The 24,375-nt window shown below is 42.7% G+C and overlaps 1 protein-coding gene across 5 annotated transcripts in view; it reads left to right on the top strand.

Moving 5' to 3' along the window:
• The window catches only part of evla (Enah/Vasp-like a), a 41,107-nt gene extending 16,788 nt beyond the window's left edge, over positions 1 to 24,319 (top strand). For 4 of the 5 annotated variants that reach the window (XM_082515414.1, XM_082515413.1, XM_082515411.1 and 1 more), the window contains exons 2-14: positions 4,965 to 5,133; positions 7,848 to 8,028; positions 13,583 to 13,640; positions 16,529 to 16,584; positions 17,461 to 18,396; positions 19,790 to 19,989; positions 20,126 to 20,241; positions 20,478 to 20,505; positions 22,025 to 22,067; positions 22,171 to 22,231; positions 22,454 to 22,511; positions 22,604 to 22,661; positions 22,743 to 24,319. In XM_082515414.1, the coding sequence (XP_082371540.1) occupies positions 4,965 to 5,133; positions 7,848 to 8,028; positions 13,583 to 13,640; positions 16,529 to 16,584; positions 17,461 to 18,396; positions 19,790 to 19,989; positions 20,126 to 20,241; positions 20,478 to 20,505; positions 22,025 to 22,067; positions 22,171 to 22,231; positions 22,454 to 22,511; positions 22,604 to 22,661; positions 22,743 to 22,780 (2,002 nt within the window). In that variant the 3' untranslated portion in view covers positions 22,781 to 24,319. The remainder of the gene's footprint in view (positions 1 to 4,964; positions 5,134 to 7,847; positions 8,029 to 13,582; positions 13,641 to 16,528; positions 16,585 to 17,460; positions 18,397 to 19,789; positions 19,990 to 20,125; positions 20,242 to 20,477; positions 20,506 to 22,024; positions 22,068 to 22,170; positions 22,232 to 22,453; positions 22,512 to 22,603; positions 22,662 to 22,742) is intronic. The other variant, XM_082515412.1, reaches the window with a different exon arrangement.
• Positions 24,320 to 24,375: the final 56 nt, after the last annotated feature.

Raw genomic sequence — 24,375 nt, 5'->3', positions numbered from 1 at the left:
AAAGGTCACTTGTAATGATGAGGCCATAGTGAAATATTACCTTACTCTGCATGTCCTCTGAGCTCTACACAGCTCAACGATTTCTGTCTTTTACATTTTAACATGGCACATAAATAAAGTGCAGATGTGACATTTTAAAAGCAGACTGCTATATAAACAAAAAAGCCTGCTGCAGCCGTAATGTATGTCACAGAAATGTGCCAAAAAAATCAGTCTTTCACAGAAGAACTTTCTGGTCTATGTTGGCTGTCTCAGTTACATAAAATGAGCCTGGCTCCTGCGTTATAACATGCTACTGCCAGCCCAATTGCAATTATTCATGCAGTTTTTTAAGCTACTCTTCGTATTGTTTAGTCTTAGCCTAGCTTTATTATCACACCTGCAAAGTGTCTACCTATTTTCAGCTACTTATATCTGCAGTCTTATTCATTTGGTCACTACCCACAGCTTGGGACCATAAATGGGGGTGGTAGGCCTGTTCAAAAATAGTGTTAAGAATTGATTAAGTATAAACCTCAATATTCCGCTGTCCTCTGTACAACCTTGAACATCAGTTTGATTCAACATGTTAATTTTAATGTCACTGATTTTGATATTTAGCCACAGCTGACCTTTTTCAGATTATGCCATATCGCCTTTCGTCACAAACACATAGTCACAGCCTCTCCTGTGTGTCATCTCTTACTCAGTCATCTTTGCTTTCTGCCTGAAAATCAACCAGTTCACTTTCTTTTTTAAGGTGAGCTATCATTCTAATTTACAGATTTGTATTCTTATTCTTAGACTACCTATTTTTATTACACTGGGCCTTAATTCTGCACCTCAGTTCATCTGCTGTCCTCTCCTCCTCCCACTTCAAGCTCGCTTTCTTCTGACTTGATGCCTCTGGATTTCAGAAGGCTTAAACAACAGATTGCTGGGTTCATAGCCAGAGTTTTATGCCTAAGATGATCATATTAAAGATATCTCCTCGCTTTCACATCATGCGGATTCTTAACTGGAAATACAAACTGCCTGAAAGCAAGCGCATAGAGAGGTTTGAAGCCTCTGCTTTCAGTTCACCGGCATCATTTGCACAGTTTGTATTGTTGCGTTCTTTGAAACTGAGCATTTTTAATATGAGCATCTACTATCCTCATGCTCTACCTATTTTCTTTTCTCTCTTGTTCCTTGCCATATGATCTATACTCCAGCACCCCCAAATAGTAGATCACACACAGAAGCATTTAGCACACTATCGAAATTGGTGAGAGCTCCTGTGTTATGGTCCTAATTCACACTTTTATACTCCTACAGTCCTCCTGTTTTTCCCTTTTTTTGCTTTATATCACATGATGTGTTGATTGAGTAACATGCAATGTCTAAGGATCAACTAGACAAGACGGACATTTTTTTTTTTAACTTGTTGAGGAGAACTGAAACCATCCAACCTCTGGCACAAACTGCTCCAGAAATAGGGTCTGTTTTTGTAAGAAGATCCATCGCAGAGATGCAGCCGCCTCCCTTTTCCCCGCCCTGATCTGCCCCACTGGGACTGCGGTGGTCTGTCAGATCTCTGAAGTGGAGAGAAGTGTCTGTTATGTGATTAGAGGGTCCGTTAAACGTATTTAGAGGCCGTTTGTACTTGTCCCGCATCGTTTTGCATTGCTAGATTATAAGTTGATTTTAACTCTAAGCTTGGCTAAGCAGAAGCAATGTGTTTGTATCTATTTTAGATGCCAAGAAATGTGGAGGTTAAGGATGAATCATACCTATCAAATACACAGATCAACCTGCCCAATACTGTACGGCCCTCATCGTGCCACCAAAACAGCTCTGACCCATCAGGTCATAAACATGGGAGCCTTTTGGTCCACTTGGTTGTGGGTTAAGTCTTCAGTATTTTCAACACATGCTTGATCAGATTTGGATCGTGGGAGTTTGTGTGTTTTCATTCCTAAATAACATTCACTCAGTTGCCAGGACTCCTGATTTTTCCAGCATATCATTGCAGTGCAATGGCATGATCGGTGTTATTCAGGGGTTTTAATTTTGTCTGATAAAACTTGCAATTCTTTCCTGCAGCGGATTGCTTTGTGTTTCAGATTTGTGCTATTTTCAGGGGACTTCATATTTCCGTCTGCCCGCCTGAATTTCCTGTTTCATTTTGAAGTTCCTGTTTGTCCCCAGACAGAGATTTTTTTTTATTGTGTAACCATTTTCCAGGCATCAGCACTCACTTTTGTCTTGCTTTTTACTCTCACATGGTGATATTGCTGCCGGTTAGCTCAACAGCAGTTGTGCAGTGGGGAGAGATGGATACTTGACAGAGGGAGGGAGGTTGTAACCGTGGGAGTCCGTCTGTCAAGCGAGTTTTAAAGTCTCCTCCCTTAGGAGCGCTGCGATGTGCTGCTCACTTTGTTCAGACATTTTTACCCAAAAATGATGCACTCGACACAGCTGTCATGTGTCAGAGCGGTGCTTTTATTTTGACATTCCCAGATAAGTGGTTTCGAAGGGATCGGAAAACATTTTGACAGCAGGTTATTTTATACCACTAATAACATTTCTTATTTTACAACGTCTTTATCAGAAAACATCACTTCCTTGTCTGACTTACATTTTCTGAATAATATAGGAATTTACTGCATGGGTGAATCCAATAGAAAATGCTGCTATCTCATCATCGCTGACTTTTTTGTGAGGCTGTTAAAACAACCACAAGGGAACCAGAGAGCAGCTGATTGCAGGAAAGTAAGAGGAAGCCGGCTGAGACCGAACATGTTAGTGCTGCACCAGGGGGTCTCTCAGGTGTCATGCTGTCTTCCTCCTGCAGAGCGGCACGTTGAAGGAAAGGATGTCAGAGAAGGGTCTCATACGGTGGCATTTCAGCGCTGATGTCCTCAGAGCCTTTGCAGCAAATCGTGGCTCCTAATAAATTCTGTGCAAACCAACCTTCTTTTCACATCTCCTGTATTCTAATTTTTGCCTCATAACTTTTGCACTGTCCACTTCCTGCTGTGACAAAACAAATTTCCCACGTGTGGGACTAATAAAGGTTATCTTATCTTATCTTAACTTATCTTAGCCGTCTGTTATTTTTATTGATCATTTAATTTTAGTAAATTGTTCTGTCTGTAACAAGGTGGCATATAATAAGTTCAGTGGCACTTTTAAATATTCTCTCTGCAATTTTGCATGCATTTTTTTGTCTTTTCAGTCATTTGAAAGTCTCAGTTGACTATATTCATATTGAATTATATATTCTATATTAAAACCATATCCAAACTGTAAACCTAAAGGCAGCTACAGTTTGTTCATTTATCCATTTTTGAAAGGACAAATGGGACCGGCACGCCCTGAATAATTCACAGCCTTTAATTGTGCAAGCATAAGAGAGCAGCTGTGTCAGCTGCTGAGAACCTTGACATTATTGCCAATTGATCCACTTGCCAACCAAAGGACGAGAGGACATAGACTGTATATAAAAGATGGACACAACAGACTTACACACTAAATATCTAATCTAACAGAGAAAAAGGTCATGCAATAGGAACCGCTCCTTAAAGCGTACCATGCCCTTTTTGTTGTATGTGTTCTTCTGACTGAGGCCATATTTTACCAAATGAACTTTATATTTCATTTAGTTGAAATGAACAATTGAGATGGTAAACTGATTTTTGCTCAGGTCATAAATCAAGTAAGAAATAGGGTCATTTTCCCATAGACTTCTGTACAGTCTTGATTTCTTTTATAGCTATAGCCGCCCCTTGTACCGGATGAAGGCGTCACTTTTCAGTCCCAGGTGCAATGAGAGGCCTCTTATAAATATAGTCTATGGTACCTCCCTGTGAAATGTGAGGAGTTTGCTGATTTCCTATATTGTTAAAGCTGGAATGAATTCTGTGATTTGTAATCTGTTTCTGAATATTTTTGCCAGCTAATCCACTCCTTCAGTGTGGGAAGTTTTGTTATGCTCTATGTTATTTTTCACAAACTGTTGCAGAGTTTAAGGCAATGTGCACACAACCAGCGCTTTGTTAGTTTTCTTTCTCCGGCCCTCACACCTTCAGGCTGCTAATGTGTCTAACGTCCAGAGAGTGTCAATCTCTGAGGTGCTGAAAGTGGAAATTTCAGGAACTTGAAGTTGTCACCTGTTCTTTTCCTCGCCACCTTCTCACATGTGCTTCCACGCTGTGGCTTCAGCAGCATGAGTTCACTTTTAGGAGCGCGTGCTGCTAAAGTCAAGGCGGTCGCCACACGCAAAAAAACGAGTTAAACTTTTACAAAGCTGCGTCCGCTGTAACTGATAATTTTGTGATGTGACTTGTGTAAGCCACATCAGTCAGTGGCCAAATGCATCTCTACACTGAAGTAATTTCTTTGCAGTTCTGTGGTTGTGAACACGGTTATTTAATGCTCACTGGTAGCCGTGTGTCCTCTGACTTTTCATTAGCTTCTTACCAAGGGTGCCTGTAGCTGGCAACATGTGTGCTGATCAAACACATGTTTTTAACACAGTGTGTCATTAGCCAGCACGCCACACACACTCACACACACCCTTCTGCATCGATGCCTGTTTTGTTTTTTTATGAAACTGCACCACAGTAAAGGCCACAAGGAAAAGGGGAATTTTCCAGAGTTTAGTTTTAGTTTGAGGTCTTGTTTATAGATTTTAAAAACAGCAACCCGTCCTTTACTCAGCACATGCACGGCACATATATAAGCTGTCAGATTCCTACAGTGGCAAAATGTTCCTCCTTAAGTGGTGACTGAAAAAAGGTGTGGCTCGCCAGTCCCAGTGGCCCTCGGCTCACCAGAAAATTACACACTAAATCTGTTTCACTGGTTTTATTTTATTGACTGCCGTTATATTTGCTTTTAAGGTCAACGCTGACAGTATAAAGAGTGAAACGAAGCACTTTTTCTAGGATGTTTACCAGACCTTCTGATCTTGTGTTCCCTCTCCCCTTCTTCTATACCAGTGAACAGAGTATCTGCCAGGCGCGGGCCTCTGTGATGGTCTACGATGATGCCAGTAAGAAATGGGTGCCCATCAAGCCTGGGCAACAGGGCTTCAGCCGAATCAACATCTACCACAATACTGCCAACAACACCTTCAGAGTGGTGGGCGTTAAACTGCAGGACCAGCAGGTGAGAGTCACAAGCAACCAGCAGCGCACGTCGCATGACGAGTGGATGTTTCGCTGGATAGTGTTAGTGACAATTCAGTATAAATACAAATCTATTGATTTTTCTATTTCCATATAAGGTTGTAGATTACTATTATTTTTATAATTTACTGTATCACTAAAACAGAGAGGATTTCCAATTATACACTCACCAGCTACTTTATTAGGTACGCTTTGCTAGTCCTGAGTTGGACTTCCTCTAACCTTAAGAACTGGCTTAATTCTTAATTTTTTATTCAGCAACTCTCACATCTGGAGACACAGATGTTGCTTGACAAAGACATGATAGCATCACACAGTCCTGGAGACTTGTCTGGTGCATGTTGATTATGTCCAGCACATCCCAGAAGCACTCTGTTGGATGTAGATCTGGTGACTGTGGAAGTAGAGAGAACTCAAACGGCATCTCAAGATGTAGCCTCAGTTTCCTTTTGTTAGCTGGCATTAGTGGCACCTGGTGTGGATGCTGTAGAACATCTGCTTCAAGCATCAAAATGCTGGACATTCAGAGATGGTCTTCTGCACTGATACTTACTGATTGTAACAAGTAGTTATTTGAGTTTCTGTTGCCAACCATCAACTCAAAGCCGCCTGGTCATTATCCTCTGACGTCTGGCATCAATAACTAAACTGCTGCTCACTGGATGTTTTTGTCTTTTTGGACCAATCTGAAATTCCAGCAGATGAACAGTTTCTGAGATACTCAGACTATCTGACACCAGACATCATGCCACATTGAAAATCACTTAAGCCAACTTTTTCCTTCATTCTGATGCTCGATTTTAACTTCATCAGGTCGTCTCGACCATGTTTACATGCGTAAATCCATTCAGTTGCTGCAAAGAAACACTGCTGATATTCATGACTGGATTTGTGTTTTCACTCCTGTTTTAATGGTTCTTTAGTTTTATATGGTTCAGACTGCTGATTCCGTTTATCTTCATGCAGTTGTTATTGTGTCATACGCATGCAAGATAATAGCTCATGGTTTATAGATTGCATTTCAGAAAATGTAATCCCTCTTTTGCTCTGCACGTGGACTAGTTTAATGGCCGGCTGAGGCATACCTGCTCAGACGTGACTACAAATAAACTATAAACCAGGAAGCTTCAGCTACAAAAAAATCTTCCCTGCTCACGGGTCTGCATATTCATATTCATCATAAAGATGCAGTTAAATAGTTTTTATAAGGTTCTTAATAAGAGCAATCAATAAATCATTGCTACAGTCTACATACTAAATACTATGCTAAACCCTGTCCCTTATAAACACATGTTTATTCCCCTTTTTTTTAGAATAGTTAAGCCTGCAAGAATATTTATTAAGTAGGGGTGTTTTTTAACACATTTCACCGTGTATCTTCAGTATCATATGTATTTTCAGCTGTATCTTAATTTAATCGTTATAAGCTTTGATCTTCAAGTCCCTGTAAGCTTGTTTTTCTGTAGTTTGACCACAAGTGTGCAGTATAGAGTGAAATACAACATGATCTGAACAGAGACAGTTTGTTCATCATCTATCATTTGATCTGGAATAAAATGTACAAGATACATGATCTTGTTAAAGGCACTCAGATTATTATCAGACCATTTAAAAGCAGGAATTCTTCAGTTCTTTAGATAGATGATATTTCGGAGATTGTGCTGCACACTTTACACAGAATATGCAGTACGGAGCTGCTGCTGCTGGGTGCGTTCAGCATTACAAGTCTAGAAGGACTTTGTTTAATGCTTTCAGTTTACTCAGACAGATCATCACTAAAATGATTTAAAAGAAGAAAATGTGGACAAAATAAAGATCATTAATCCCCCAAATGAGACAAAAACAACCTGAAGTCTTTAACAAACAAGTTTTTACCTCTGTATTTGTTTATAGTTTCATTAGAGAGACAAGTCGGAGCCCAACATAGGTTTGAAACAAAAACTGTGACATTAATAAAATCATTTAATCTACGCAGCTGAATTCCTGCTAAACATTTCAGAATAGGCCTCATCCTCTGATGAACTGCTAACATTGAGTCTGATGGCTGTCGATCATGTTACAGACAGAAGCCGTCGTCGTAATAGCATATTTAGGATGTTCATCATAAGAGGTTTTATTGCTGTTGCTATAACTACAGTTATAAATTTTTTCCAAGTACTTATATCTTGTATGAATAAGGTTCATTGCCTGGGTCTACCTGCTATGACCTTTAGCATAATAATCAAAAATCTAGCTATTCCAGTTAGGATGAACTTCTTTATAATGTTAGCAGAGCTTACTGCCTTCATAAAAAGCAGGTAGACATGTATTTATTTAAGGATTTTTCTGGACAGCTCATATATATGTTCAGCATGTCACTGGTTAATATTATGCTCATCGGGTATGCAAGTAATTCCTGTGAGCACAGCAGCCTCATCCACTGTCTGCTGAAAGGAGGGTTCCCCTAAATGGATATAGCTTTTTCAGCCAGGATGAACTGAAAGCTCAGTATAAGATAAATAAATTGAACTCTGAGTCTTGTAAAAGTATGTCAGGAGAGTCATTAATAAAACATATGGATGTGAAAATTAGAATAATACATCTACTTTAACAATAATAAATTCTAACCTTGGCAGAACTAATTGGCAAATATTGAGTTCCTGTCTTAGATGATCACATTCACGTACACCGATTCTTTTCTTTCTTCCAACAAAGGTGGTGATCAACTATTCCATAGTGAAGGGCCTGAAGTACAATCAGGCCACCCCGACCTTCCATCAGTGGCGTGATGCCCGGCAGGTCTACGGGCTGAACTTTGCCAGTAAGGAGGAGGCCACCACCTTCTCCAACGCCATGCTGTTCGCCCTCAACGTCCTCAGCTCACCTGACAGCGGAGGTGAGCATTTGTCAGTAATGGAATAAGCACATGTTCTTGATCACTGTTGCTCCTTTTTCTAGCTATTTAAGCATTCACTCAGTTACCTTTTTATCATTCAGATTTCTCATTAGAAACAGGCATTCTGCTTTTGCGTTTCACTTCCTGGCAGGCTAAGGACATTTTCCGAATGCTTGATTCAAATTAAATCGTTCCTCTCTCCGCAGTGAAACGGGAGATGAAAGCTTCTGAGCTGTTAGCTGTTGGTGTTGGAGAACTTTAATGTTTTAAGTGGAACTTCAGGAGGATTTTGGGTCGTACTTCAGGCAGCTGTCTTCAGTTGTTCATCTGTGATCAATTTACATCTATTTTTATCTGAAAAGAATGTCAGGTTACTGCAATGAAATGATCCAGGTTGTTTTCAGCTTGTTTTCATTACCTGGGTGTTCTTCAGTATGGGTACTTGCTCATTCGGGGAAAGATTTGCACAGACAGCATGAGCTGGTTTAAGATACAATGCATGAATATAGCAAGAAAGTATGTATGGCTGATAATAAAGCCGTTACACCCTCAGAGGTCTAACTGCTATGCTAAGCTCTACTACACCCTGCTGGTTAAATGTATGTACTGCAGGTACAGGCTCAACGGTAAGCCAAACAGCAGGCATGAATTGAGTCCCTGGATTAATATTTTTTATTATATGTATTTGTGCACAGAACCATTCTAGAGATTTAAGGATTCAGATCCCGTTTCTGTTCTGACTCCAAAAAAATTTATTGCTTTGAGTGGTGCCAACCGTAACTTCAGGTTTCATGCAGATCCACCCTTGACCTTTCAAGAGACAAACGAAAATACATAGAAAAGAAAACAAAAAAAATTGATCGCATGATCTCCTCAGCAGAGGTAAAAATAACAACATGAAAGGGCTGTTGGTGGCTGCCTGAAATTTGAGATTTTTCAATGTTTTTTTTTAGAAAATGACAAAAAAGAGATCAGGATATTTTAGTTCTTTGTACAGCTAACTGAATAAATTCAGTTCAGGCCTAAATTCAGTTTAGGCCTGAACTGAATTTGACACTAACCTCACACTTATCTCTGGTTTACTAAATAGCTCCTGAGTATCTCTGGTTACAAGCTACTTATAAGCTCTGTGTGTGTGTATGTGTGTGTGAGTGTCTGTGCATAGATACTGTGGAGATACTGAGAGAGAATATCTGTGAGTGTTTAACTGCGGTGTCATCCCATCCCACCCTTGTGACCCACCCCCCATTGGTGGCTAAAATATCTCATAGGGAGCCTGAATGTCGTACCCCGTCATGCTCATGTGGCAGCTCTCCTTTTTTTGGGTGCATTTCGATGTGGGATCATGGGCCTCAACATGCAAGGCATTTCTGCTCCTGGGACACATATCTGTTCCTACTCGACAACGCTGTTTGTGCTAAGCTTCCACACTGACACTCTAGTGTCACGCAGTACTGATCGCTGGTAGGCTGTGGAAAGTTTCCCACCATGATCACTCCAGAGGTTTCACCTGGAGTCCTCAGGCAGGTTTCTTCAGCCATCATCATCCTCAGTAAGTGCCATACATGCATGACTGATTAAATCATCCAGCAGTTATGGATATCTTTGATCGTCTGAGACTGTTGGAAACATGGAGGGAAGTTAAATATTCACCATTTCTTTTGATAGGAATCGTTTGGTTATGAAGGTAATTGTGCATTGTGTTCCCTTCAGTGGTGAAATGTGTGCACTTTGGTCTAATATTGAGCAACTTCAGCTTTGTTTCAGTGTTTTTACATCCTTGCACTTCCTCTACATTACATTCCATGTTAAACATCCAACACATTCAGTTCAGTTCATTTTCAGATCTTTCTTTGTCTGCCATTTGTTAGATTCTCCACTCTGCTCTTCTCTAAATACCTCCTGAGACTCACAGGTGTGTCCAGTATTTTACATGAAAGGAAATTTCAAGATACAGATTTCCAGCTAATCATTGTCAGAACCCTAGATTTGTCTTTCTTTCCCTTTGAAGGTCTGCTGTGAACCTGCACTAAGTTACCACACTCAAGAAAAAGTTGTTACACATTGACCAGGTACACCAATAAAATGCTACATTTACTTGAGTAGTGTTTTTATTGCAGGGCTTTTAGTTGATCTATCAGCACTTTGTCTTTTAAGCAAACAAAAAGAATTATGGGTACACTCAGTTAAACTGCAGGGATTTCAATCTGCTCAGTTAGGAAGGAAAAAAAACATTGTGAATCCTTTTGGCCTGCTCTGGTGCAAATGAAAGGAACAACGAAATAGAGTGGTTTAGCCACAGACCAATGCTCTCTCTTTATCCTGCCTCACTGATTTTTCTCTAGTCTTGCTTTTTGTTTGTGACCTTGTCACTGCTGGTAGCATCAGACCTGCAACCCATTTAGGTGGCAGGGGCTTCCTACCAGCCCTCTGCCCCCAGGATGGCTGCTAGGAAGGCTTGCTGTGTCTTCCAGCACAGTCTCGAGATTGTGAAGTAGATCCCATTATATGAGGAGAGCTGGGCAGGGCTGTAGAGTGGACAGCACCGGGTTATGAGCACATTTCCCACTAAAGATGTGGGGGCCTTGTGTTACCCTCATGGAGTCCGATTAGAGCAGTTTGGTGAGAAATCTGCACATAGCCCGATGGAGGTCATTTATTAGGGTTCTGGCAGTGATCCTCCTCTCACAAAGAAGCAGATACAGGTCCTGCTGCTGCGTTGATACCCTTCTCTGGCCTTGTCCAGCTCACCTTGTGTAACAGACACACTTGAGACTAACCTAGGAGACACAGCAGACCTTCCTGTGACAGCATCCTGAAGCAGGTGGATTATCGGTGCCACATGAATGGGCTGCAGGTACTGTCACGAGGAGTAAAGAGAGAGCAATGGTCTGTGGCTACCACCTGTAAAACATTTCCCTTTTTCGGGGTCTTCTTGTTGCTTTCTCTTCAGTGCACCTGCTGTCAATTTCATTTGCACCAAAAGCAGGTGAATGAATTCACAATGGTTAGTGTTTGCTAACCAAGCATACTGCTTTGACTGACCTTCTGTCATATTGTGATAATCAAGTGTTCTCTTTTTTACTGAGCAATGCATTTAAGGAGCTATTTTACATCACTGGTTGTAGTGATGGTTGTAGCTTACCGGCCAGACGGCTGACGATCTGTCCAGACACTCACAGTCTGTGATTACAAGCAGTAAAAGTATCATACATTTGCACTGTCAGCCATAATGAGGCTATGAAGTCTACCTGAGTTGTCGCACACATCGGGAAAGGAGAAGCAGAATCTCATTACACTCTGTGATGAATTCATGGTAGTTTCTACTTGAGTAAATGAGGCAGGTTATCTAAACTGACAGCTTAGTGGAAAGTACAAATCAGAGTCATATTTACATAATACTTAAAGTAATTTATTTGTGGTGATAGAAAGCATTGTGTATCCATTTGTCTGTTTTTGTCACCTCGTGCCTACGTCTATGGTAGCTGTTGTTTGTAATGTGTTATCTGTGTGTGTGTGTGTGTGTGTGTGTGTGTGTGTGTGTGTGTGTGTGTGTGTGTGTGTGTGTGTGTGTTAATGGAAGGGAGGGGGAGGAAGAGCTGCTTCTTTGTTTTTATCATCACATCTAATGTACACACAGTCAGTGGGCTCCTTAGCTCCAGTAAAATGTCTACAAGCATGATCAGGTCCCATCCTCCCCCGGGGCTCCATGTTCTTCCCTTGCCCTCACCATGACAACAGGAAGAAGCATATACGATGCTTCGTGTCAACAGCAGAAATACAAACAAACCCACATTTATACATATTCATGGACACACAAACAGCACAGCGCAGGCTGACGAGTGTCTCGTTAACATCTGCGACGTTACTATTTGTTGAAGGGTTGTGAAGTCTTGATATTGTGTTAACTGGCTCGTGTTTCACGATTGAGTCCCTGAAGTATCACTTTAAAAGTAATACATGCTGTAGATGTTAGCATGTGCATGAAGGAAAGTTAATAATTACCACGAGATAACGAGCTGAATTTATGGGAGCGTCAAAGACACGTTCAAGTCTTCTGTCGCTTCTGTCTTCTGTGCGTATGGTTAAAGCTAAAGAGCCATTAAAAGAATCGAAAACCAAACCGTTTTCAATTTGTCAGCATGAATTGTAGCTTGTGGTAACTGACAAGTGAGCCCTGGATTTAAATTTCTTTCTCGCCATTGCGCCCGAGTATTCTCACTGTACCGGTTCGACAGGTACACCTGTTCAGCTGCTCGTTAAAGCAGAAATTTAGTCAGCATTATGTCATGCAGGTGAAGGATGTTGAAAAGAGAAACTGTTGAGCAGTGTTGTTGCCAGAGGTCAGAGGAAAATGGCTAGACTGCTTTGACCTATTAAGAAGGTGACAGTAACTCAAATAACCATTTGTTACAACCAAAGTATGCAGAAGATTCTGAAAGCACAACACCTTGAAGCAGACAGGCTACAGCAGCCCACTCCCATCAGCTAAGAGCAGAAAAGTGAGGCTACAATTTGTACGTGTTTTCCACTGCACAACAGAAGGAAAACTGTTGTCTGGTCTGATGAGTCTTGATATCTGTTGGAGGATTCGGATGGTGTGGTCAGAATTTGAGTAAACAACATGAAAACGTGGCTTCATCCTGCCTCGTAATAATGGTTCAGGCTGCTGCTGCTGATGTAACGGCGTGGGGGAAATGATCCAGACTGAGCGTCTCAAGCTGCGACTGTGCCCAGTGTTGACTGCCCCCATCACCCCGCCTGCTGCCCCACATCCTCCAGACGCAGCGAACGGAAATATCACCCGTCGGTGATCTTGATGTCACGGTGGGCGTTGAAGTTTAATGACTGGTATTCTGGTGATATGTGATAAGCGTTCCCCCCGTTAATAGCTGCTCCAGAATGAGGTGCTGACTCCTTCGCTCTGTCTGTAGTTGGTCAACAAGCAAAAGTGCTAAACTGAGATGATCATGTGGCTGATGTTGATTATCCAAAACCAGCTACTAACAAGAGAGATTAGATGTATTTTACTAAATGAATTTTGCTGTTTTGCACTATATGCAGTATTTTTTAGATTTTTCTGTCGGGTTTCTGTTTGTTCCACTTGTTTCAGTTCTTTTCTCTCGTGTTTCACAGTTGAAATTTCTGTGGCTGGCAACTTGTTCAGCAATTATAAACAGCTTGCAGGCCTCCAGGGCAGTGCCTCACATGATGCTGTTGCTATCTGTTTATTCAGCTTCTCTCCCTGAGCACACTACTTAACTGTTTTCTGTCATTTGAGTCCTTTTTTATGTGGTTTGTCTCAATATGAAAAAAACTCCCTGTTGAACTGAGAAATGTTGAACATTTTTGAAGCTGTCTTTGCTTTTTTTTCTGTCGGTGCGGTCACAAACGAGTGTTTGGTATGTGGTGCTATAAGGGGTGATATTCAGCAAAAAAGGGGAAAGTGTTGGAGATGAATAAAACAGTAATAAGGGCTTACGTGTACACGCATAGAAGCTGATTATTTCTGTGGTTTAATTGCTTTTTTTTCCTCTTATTTTGTGTCTTTCAGGCCCGGTCGTGCAGCGCCAAAATGGGCCCTCCTCGGACGAAAACGAAGCACAGAGGAGGTAAACTTTTACAATGAGAGCACGAGCAGAAATAGTGTAAAACATGTAAAGCTAGTGGAAGACTTTACAAAACAGTAAGCTAGTCTGTAGATCCAAACTCGCTAGTTAATGTTAAATGTGTAAGTATTAAATGGGACCTATTATGCTTTTTCTTATTTTCTGTCATATTTTTATACCGTTACAGTGGTGCATGCTCATTTTTGAGCCAATGATTCAAATAGTCCAGTCAGCATGCACAGGTAATCCCTTTGGGCCTGCGAGGCTTTAGAGCCCTGTAGACACTCTTTGATCTGAATGATGTCACTAACAGCAAACATGTCAGGCATTGGCTGTAAATACAGAAGCGATCCATCGTATTTTACAATCTCCTGTTTGCGAGGGTTAACCAATCAGGAGAAAGTTGGTTTCAAGGATGAGGGATAAGATAAGATAAGATAAGATAAGATAACCTTTATTAGTCCCACACGTGGGAAATTTGTTTTGTCACAGCAGGAAGTGGACAGTGCAAAAGTTATGACGCAAAAATTAGAATACAATAAGAATAAATACAGTACACAGCTGTACAGAATAGAATAAAATAATATACTATATACAGTAGAATAAAATAGAATAAAAATATACAATAAGATAAAAATAGAATACGAATGCTATATACAACTGAGTAAAAATACAACGATGCCAGAAAAGATTATTGCACTTAGTGTTATTGCACATGTGTGGATGTGTGTGTTTGTTCAGTTAAAGTCTTTGTTGTGGAGTCTGACAGCAGTGGGGAGGAAAGACCTGCGAAATCTCTCCGTCCCACACCGTGGGTGCCGCAGTCTCCCACTGAAGGAGCTGCTCAGTGCTGTCACAGTCTGCTGCATGGGGTGGGAGACGTTGTCCAACAGGGATGACAGCTTAGCCGCCATTCTCCTGTCACTCACCACCTCCACTGGGTCCAGAGGGCATCCTAGAACAGAGCTGGCCCTTCGGATCACCCTGTTCAGTCTCTTCCTGTCCCCAGCAGAGATGCTGCCGCCCCAGCAGACCACACCATAAAAGATAGCAGAAGCCACCACAGAGTCATAGAAGGTCTTCAGGAGTGGGCCCTCCACCCCAAACGACCTGAGTCTCCGCAGCAGGTACAGCCTGCTCTGCCCTTTCCTGTAGAGGGCGTCTGAGTTATGAGTCCAGTCCAGTCTGTTGTTCAGATGAACACCAAGGTACCTGTAGCTGTCCACAGCCTCAATGTCCATACCCTGGATGTTCAGTGGTTGCAGTGGAGAATGCTTGTGCCTGCGGAAGTCTACCACCAGCTCCTTGGTTTTACTGGCGTTGATCTGGAGGTAGTTCAGCTGGCACCGGTCCACAAAGTCTTGAGTCAGTCCTCTGTACTCCTTGTCGTCCCCATCAGTGATGAGGCCGACTATTGCAGAGTCATCAGAGAACTTCTGCAGGAAGCACTGGGTGGAATTGTGGGAGAAGTCTGCAGTGTAGATGGTGAAGAGGAACGGAGCCAGAACCGTTCCCTGTGGGGCCCCCGTACTGCAGACGACCCTGTCCGACACACAGCCCTGAGTCCTCACATACTGTGGTCGGTCGGTGAGGTAGTCCAAAATCCAGGTAGTGAGGTGATGGTCCACTCCAGAGTTCTCCAGCTTGTCCTTCAGAACCGAGGGAAGAATAGTGTTGAAGGCACTGGAGAAATCAAAGAACATGATTCTCACAGTGCTTCCAGCGGTCTCCAGGTGAGCGAGGGAACGATGTAGGAGGTGAATGACGGCATCATCCGCGCCAATGCCAGGCTGGTAGGCAAACTGAAGTGGGTCCAGTGATGAGCTTGTTAGGCGCCGAAGCTGAGCCAGGACCAACCGCTCCAGGGTCTTCATCAGGTGGGATGTCAGAGCCACCGGCCTGTAGCTGTTGAGGTCCTTGGGGCGTGAAGTCTTTGGCACTGGTACAACACAGGAGGTTTTCCAGAGCTGTGGGACTCTTCCCAACCTCAGGCTCAGGTTGAAGAGGTGCTCCATCACCCCACACAGTTGGTCCGTGCAGGAGCTAAAGCAAGGTTAGGGTGCCTTCTGGGCACCTGCTGGGCGAGGTGTTCTGGCCATGTCCTAACAAGAAGAAGGACCCGGGGTAGACTCAGGACTCAGGTGATTATGTTTCTTGGCTGGCCTGGGAACCCCTCTGTGTTGCCACGGATACGCTGGTAGCACTGGCTGGGCTAGACGGAGGTCTGGGCTCTTCTATTTAGGCTGCTGCCCCGCATCCTGGCCACAGATAAGATGTAGAAAATGGATAGGGGTTGACAAACGCCTAGTCTAGGACGAACAATGGAACATTTTGAATCATGACGAGTTTCTATAGCAGAGTGTAAGGATATAAATGGAGGTAGCTTCCAGTTCAAGAAAATAAAATCAATGTGGAAGTGTCTTAAACCTGCATTCTAACTGAAGGCCACCAGATGGCGATAGCTGTGGTTGCAAGAAGATTTGCGCTCCACTATAAGTCTATGGGAGAATAGTTTTCTGACTTGACCTCAGTAAACACTTTCCTGTTGAGTTTATGGGCTTAGTCAGTCATTGTGGGTCATATTGAATAAAAACTGAAATTTGTTTTCTAAATCTTTGTCATGATAGGTTTCAAAACGGAGGATTATCTTATTAACAACTGGTTAGCTAATGAGCCAACTGTTTACAATGAGACCTTTAGAAATGATTGGATGATGTCACGGTAGATGCGTCTGCTTGTTATACCATCTGTGATTTTAAATTAGCATAACAGGTCCCCTTTAAAACGATTAGTAGTGTTTTTAACAGAGACACAGTCAAAGCTACACATTAGGCTGATTTATCGCCACAAACTGCAGCTTTAAAGAGTCGTGAAAACCTTGCACTTGATAGGATGATGGAGCAACATCAGATGCACAAGGAGAGGGAGCGACGGACGTCAGGATCAGGTGAGGTTTAGACAAACACACCCACACCCTCATATATAAACATGCACTCTTTCTGACACTCGCGCTCACACTCACACACTAACAGGAAGCTCTAGAGACCAAAATGAATGGAAGGGTTTGTATTCACCTAGCTACACAAACATTTTACTGACTCTGGCTGTCAGTAAACAAACTGTTTGCCCCGCTTTTTGCGTTTTTGTTTTTTTGTTTTTTTCCATTACATGATGGACGTTATCGCCATTTAGTCAGGCAAAGCACACTTTACTTTCCCAGAGCAAACAAGTGATTTCATCATTAATACATAGCAGAGATTCCATGCTAGCAGGTCCTAGAGGTAAATAGGCTTCCCCAGTGTGGTTTGTGTTAGTGTTTCCCCCCTTAGTTTCAACCACGACTCCCCAGTCTGTATGCCCTTATGCTTTTTTGAACCCATGCACACATATAAATGTTCAAGTCTGCCTGTTAAATATCCATACAGACTTAAACATCCTCCTTTTGTCCCTGCCGCCACCGGCAATATCAGTGCTCCCCTGCCCCTGCAACATGCTCTACTGCCATCTCTTTCTTCCAGCTACTGTTGGGGGGGGGAAATGCCATATGCTTTCCGATCATGGCTCAGTCATGTTGCATTCTGCTGCTTGTTCTTTTTACAATATTTTGATTCTTTCTTATTTGCTATTGGCTTCTGTTTTTTGGACTGCTCCTGATTTTCTCATCATTACTTGCTTGGTTGCTCAGTTGGTTGCTTTTCATTCTTCTCACGTTTATCTCTTTTCTGTTTTCCTTTGTTTGTTGCCCTCCTTCGTCTGCATCTCCTCCTCTTCCTCCTCCTCTCTCTCTCTCCTCTCTCTGTCTTTCTCTCTCTGCCCGTCACAGTCGTTTCCACTCTCCAATATAAAGTGTCCACCCCTCCCATCCACCCAGACACTCCTCCCGAGTACAGACATTACAGAGCTAGCACACTGCCACCCTCCTACGTCCGCGTGGCATCCTCCTCTCCTCCCACCTCCGCCTCCATGTCTCCCTCTCAGGAGAAGGAGGCGGGAGCCGCTAGGGACAAGGCCCAGCTCTCCTCCCAGCTCTCCACCTCGCTCGCATCAGCCTTTTCCCCAGTCCAGGCAGGAGTGACCACCCAGGGCCGACAGGTCCGTCAGATCCCCCTATCTCCACCCACCGCAGCCCGCCACCTTCACCTTCAACAGCAACAACAGCAACAAGACACCATGCTGCCCCCTAAACACGGCACCTGGTCTGCTTCACACTTGCAGCAAATGTACGCCCAGTTTCCCCAGTCCTCGTCCCCCCCAGTAATGATGGCCATGCCGGTGAAGCAGGGTTTGCCCCCGCAGCCGGTCCTCCCGGTGGCTCACCCCCTCCCACCTGTAAGCACTAGGATGAAGCCCCCACCTTTCGATCCCAATACCGTTACAACCCCTCACCAATACCCTCAGCACCACCCACACCCTCACTCCAACGGCCAGCCAGACGATTCCTACTCCCCTCATTCTCAGCACCTGCCACTCACACCACAGTACTGCGAGGCCATCCCACTGCCCCCTCTCACAAGTCAGACACCCCCAGGCCCTCCCCCCAGCCACCAGCCCCAGTACCCATCCACTTTCCACCCACAGCAGCAGCAACAACAACAGCATCAGCAGCAGCAGGTGTACCACCAGCAGGCCCAGCCCCCTACCACCACCACCACCTCTTCCTCCTCCTCCTCGCCCCCCTCTTACACTGCCATGTCTGACGGGGGCTCGCCCAAGAAGACCCCCTCCCCTGTCCCCCAGCCAACCCCCATGACCAGCAGCAGTAAGTATGAGGAGGAGAGCGGAGGAGGTAGTCCCTCAGCAGAGGGACATGTTTACATAGTGTGTGTAAATAGTGTATGTGTATGTGTGTGTGTAGAATAGGTTGTTAAATGCACCACACCTGCACTGTTAGACAAGAACATGAAAAATATATGTGTGGTATCAGCAGTTAAAGCCCAAACACACCCAGAGGTCCACCCACAGTTTTCTCACAGGGTGTCATCAGACTACTTCTCAGGATTGCTAGGGTGTGAACGTAGTCTGCTTAATCTGTGTAAAGCTGTCCCACTTACAGGGCGAGACGTGCAGTGCTGTCCAGTCGTTTTAGGCACTAAAAGTAAAGAGAAGATATTTTAATATGACACGGATTCATCCATTTAGAAAACAAAACAAAACGTCACCTTCCGCCTTTAAAACAACCAAGTTCTCCTTTCGCACTCTCACACATTTTCACTGTGCTTGGCAGGAATGTTTTCAAATCTTGCATAACTCTCCGCACTCCTTCTGCCATTATAAGCTCTCTCGGTTGCTTCAGCCTCTTTATTCCCGACTCACAGCGATCCGCTCCACAGTATGTTTAGGATTGATGTCATTCTAACCGAACAAATTCCCTGTTGGTATCTAATAACACATGACAATGAGTCATGTGTTATTAGTGCTATTGGTTTTATGACAGTGTAATTCCCAGGAGAACTTCAACCAACTTCCGTCTCACCAGGTATATAATCAAGCAGAAATGTAATATACTTGTGTAGGTGTGCAGAGCCTTTAAGACAAACATTTACGCGCCTCTTTTTATAAATATACATATTTCCGTCAATGTAGCTCAATGCAGCAGAACAATAGGCCTTTGCTGCTGACAATTTCTTCAAGATTCCCAGCAAATCATGCTTCACACAGTTACAGCGCACAACCCTAAAATTGAAGAAACACAGGAATTCAGGATTGTATTGACAAGTCAGTGGACCTGAAGTCGTTCCTGCTGTGCAGGTTTTTCACTTTGCCTGACTTGACTATCTGCCGTTATCAAACAAAATACATTTGAAGCTACTGTCAGATCTTTGGTTTTATTCCTGGTCCTGGAATTATTCAAAGCCTGTAGGAAAATTTAAAGCATACCTCTATCATCAGCTGGCTTTCACATAACCTTCCCACAAAATATATATATATATATATATATATATATATATATATATATATATATGTATATATATATATAGATATATAGATATATAGATATATATATATATAGATATATATATATATATATATATAGATATATAGATATATATATGTCAGGCCCCCAACCTTTAATCAGGATTTAATCTTACTCCTCCCAAGTGTTCTCATCTCTGCACGTAACCCATCTCTGCTTTCTATTGCACCTCCTTCAGCCGCAGCTCCAGCACCTATGGCTGGTCCTCCAGCCCCACCACCACCACCTGGTCCACCACCCCCAATGGCCGTGCCGCCACCCATGCCCCCTCCATTACCCGCTGGTGGAGGGCCTCCTGGTGGCCCACCTGGGGTCCAACACCAACCCTCAGGACTGGCTGCGGCACTGGCTGGAGCCAAGCTACGTAAAGTGAATAGGGTGAGCCTCCCTGCTTTAGTCTGAGGAGGTTCAGACTAAAGCAAGGGAATGTTATTAGCATATTTTAGGCAGAAAGGTTCCACCTACCCCCACGGGAGAAAAAAAGGAAACCTTTTTGTAATGTGTCTGTGTTTAGGATGAGAGCAGCCCTCCTGGTTCTAGTGGCAAAAGTGACTCCAACCGGTCTAGCGGTGGCAGTGGCGGCGGAGGGGAGGGACTGATGCAGGAGATGAATGCCTTACTAGCACGCAGGTCAAACAACTTTCTAAACACACACAAACTTTTTACCCCTTCACCTGTCAGATCATGCAGTGACACAGAAACCTGTTCCGTTAGCCTTTTTGTTTTCCTTACAGTAAATATCTATCGAAAAAAATGTTTCTGGGTTCGTATCATATCCGTGTCACAATCTATTCATACTAGTTTCTGAATTCTCGCTGAAAGCTCACTCTTTTTACACAGTTTCCTCATTCCCTTTTCTCTTTTAGACGAAAAGCTTCTGAGAAACCTGATGAAGTAAGTTTTGTGCTTAAAGATATAGCTCAACATTTTTGGGAATTTCCCTTATTTTCTTTATCATCGAGAGCTGGTAGAAAAGATACCAGTTTCAATTCATTCTTTTAAATGTGAGACTCAAGCCTAGAGAGATATCCAACCTTTGAAAAACAGATGATAACAGCTAAACTAACAAGTTATTGACAGATCTTATGTTTAGCATAGAGATTACAGACCTGATATAAAACATGGACCTCGCCACAGTTACCTGGACTTATATTTTTAGCACTGTAATTGTTGTTGCTTATTTTTTTTGGAGCCAGAAGTTATCATTTTTGGATCAACGATTGGAGTCAAACTGAGAAATTGCATGCATAAAGTTTATCTGTGCATCACATGGCCATGGATGGCTTCTCAGTGCTTGGAGCTAAGTAGCATATAAATAGAATAGCAAAGATTCACTCACCAAAACTTCAACACTGTCTTATCTGATGATTAGATCATTTACACTAAAAAGCCCCAACACTTGTCACTTGTCAGTCAGCACATTCATGCCCTTAGTAACGCATGACTTAAAGGCGCAATCCAGTTCAGCTGATGAGTTATGAAAGAAACTCATCCCCCACACACTAAAGGGATAAATAAGCTGTGGAGAACAGGGTGTAAACACGACTTCTAAAGGTCTAAATCTGAGCATTTTAACATGGGACTGACTCAGTGTTAGCACTGGTCTCAAGCGACCAGTCCAGGAATTGTAGTTTTTGTGTCATGAACTAGCTGTGTGGAGGCAGATGAGGACCCAAACCCAAAACTCACGGAGACAGGAACTGAACTCAAAATCACTGCTTTATTGCAGGCCTTACAACGAAACAGAACTAAACTGGGAATACTAACAGAAGACCGAGGGAACACAGAAAGACACACAGGTTCAGGGAGGAGACATTGACAACGCGACCCTGAACTGAGGGAGACATGCACATAAACACACAGAGGGTTAACGAGGGAAGTGGGAGCACACGGGGAACACCGCTGACACAGATAATCGTAACGAGACAGGGCAGGAGTAACACAACATGACACATACTGATGAGAGACTGTCAAAGTAAAACAGGGTTCAGACAGGAGGAGAGAGAGCACAGACATAACGGGCTGGGGAAAACATTGAATGAAACACAAGGAGGGGAAACGAGGGCTCACAGATACACAGAGGGGCACACAAGGGGTAATCAAATAAGGAACATCTTTAACAGAACCTAGGAACCACGGCATAAGGAACAAAATACAAAAATACAAGAAAACTAAGAATGCTGGGCCAACATGGCCCAGGACCATGACATTTTGGCATTTTGCTATTTTTCCATTTGTTGCTGGCATGATTGGTATCAGTGTTTAAATAAAGCTCTAGAAGCGTGACTAGGATATTTTCCAAAATGTGCATTGTTTTAAGGATGTTTTTTAAATATTTCAGAGATGTATGAAATTACTTACGGTTATTAACAATACTCAATGTCTGATAATCAATATCTGTCTCTCCTTGAAGGATGACTCAGGTGGTCGGGGATCAGGTCAGCAGAACTCAACAGGTATTAACACTGATGCTTTATCGGCTTTATCTGCACATATTTCAGTATATTTTAGTCCGTGGCGTAGCCCCGTTATCTGATTGTAAGTATTTTACTCTGCAAGATGCTGTGAAGAGGCCATGGGAGCGATCCAACTCTGCAGAAAAGTCCTCACTGGTGTCCAGGTCTGTAGATAAGAGGAGGAGCAGGAGGAGCAATGTTCTGAATATGAAATGGATATCAAACCTCTAGCATTACCCACAGGGATTTAGGCATAAATTTGTTTCACTGGAGCAACAGTGAAGTGTTGAAAATTCACTTTTATCAATGCAAATGATAAAAATATGTAGCCTGTTCTACTTCACTGTCCACTGTGTTTTTAGTCACTTCACCCATTTGCCTTTCAGAGTAAGGCCCATCGGCAGCACTAGTGAAGCAGACACAGAGTTTGACAGGATGAAACAGGTTGGTTTAACTTCCCATGTAGCATAAAGCGCATTATGGGTTCACCCTGCGAAACTGAAATGAGACTCACGAGCTTGTTTACTGCCCCGCAGGAGATTTTGGACGAAGTCGTGCGCGAGTTGCATAAAGTGAAAGACGAGATCATTAACGGTAAGCAGCAGCCGTCCTTGTAAAGTTAAACAGCAGTGTAGCCTTTTTTTTTCTTAAATTGTTTTTTTTATTTTCTCTCAGCCATCAGACAAGAAATTGGCAGAATCAGTACATCCTAATCTCATCCGAGCGTACAGATGGAAGAGGAGGAGCAGGAGGAGGAGAGCGACGGAGGAGCTGGAGGAGGACGGACACGCAGATGCACAGACGCGAGGACCAGGGAATGTTCTCTCAATGTTTCTGTGACCTCATAGACGCCATCGTTCGAGTTGCAGAGACGTTGTGGCAACATTTAAGTCTGCTGGACAGCAACAATAAAAAGAAGAAACAGAGACAAGAGAGCGCGGATTAACGAGAGGGACGAGCAGAAGAAATGTGGGGATGGATTAAAGGAAGACTGACGTACAGGTTGAACTCAAACAGAGGTTGACAGATGGACTAAAAGAAGAAGTGAGGAAAAGAAGGACGTTCGTGCTGAGTTTTGGTGTTGTGGTCCTCTCTGTGCACCTAGACTCAGTCAGCCCAGTGTTGCAACTCTTTGTTTGCCGTTCAGTCCAAGTCTTAAGAAGAAAATATTTTTGTTTTCTAAGTTTTTACTGTTTTATTATTTAAAAAATGTGGTGATAATGATGATGATGCTGTTGATGACAATGAGTATTTTATTGATATTCTAGAGGGAGAAAGGAATCTTGCACACCCTACGTCAGCCTTTTATATTTTCTATTGTTTTTGTTTAGTTTATCCCTAACTCGTTGACGATAACAAGCACAATATGGGCACAGTGGCTCCGCATACCCACCTGCCCTCAACTGGCATATTTAAAAAAAAAAGAAAGAAAAAAAAGACTTTTTACGACCTTGCTCATACTGGCGTTGTGTATCTAACCTTTAAGAAAAAAATAGCTTAAACCACTTGAATTACCTTAATTTCCACCATATTTAAAGGCATAACAATTTTTTTTGTTTTTAGCAATGAATCAGACAACACACAAAAAGTCTGCTCTGCAACTCCAGTGTGACCGAGGTTTCTCTGTAACTGTTCGGACGTGCAAGATCACTGAAACTCGGGGATCATTCACAAAAAACAGGCCGATAACTTTAAATGTGCCACCTGGTTTTACCTAGGTATAAAAAAAAAATGTAGTATTATATATATTAGTCACCCTATGCTTTGTGAACCCCACCCCCCACCAAGTATGCATGAATACCCCATCTCTATGAATAAGTTTATTTGGTTTGGGGACAAAAAAAAAAAAAAAAGACACACACATGCAAAAATCTATATAAACGGTGGTACATTTACTATAGTGGTTTGTTTCTATGAACGTTCCCTTTCTACAAGATGTTAACCTTGATGATGGTAGCAATGTGGGGAGAAAAAAAAAGTGAAGAGGATTGGTTGCTCTGGCAATATGCAAACCTAGCTAAGTGCAAGAGATGAAAAGTAGGCCTTTGTGATGGTAGCTAAATGTGTATTTGCAGGAAGGCTTTGGATGAATATCAGTTGTTGCATTCTGTTCACTCTGTCCGCTCTCAACTACGTTCTCATTTAAAAAGCTGGAAGTAAATTCATTCATTCAAAAAAAAAAAAAAAAATTGTCAGCTACACAGTATCCTGCTCACTGTGTGTGTGTGTGTGTGTGTGTGTGTGTGTGTGTGTGTGTCTCACTATCTTCGAGTTTGTCTTAAGCTTGAAGGCATATTTTTCTTCGGAT

This window comes from Aulonocara stuartgranti, assembly GCF_965226115.1.
Source record: "Aulonocara stuartgranti genome assembly, chromosome: 19".
NCBI lineage: Eukaryota > Metazoa > Chordata > Actinopteri > Cichliformes > Cichlidae > Aulonocara > Aulonocara stuartgranti.
This window is presented reverse-complemented; position numbering and strand designations above follow the sequence as displayed.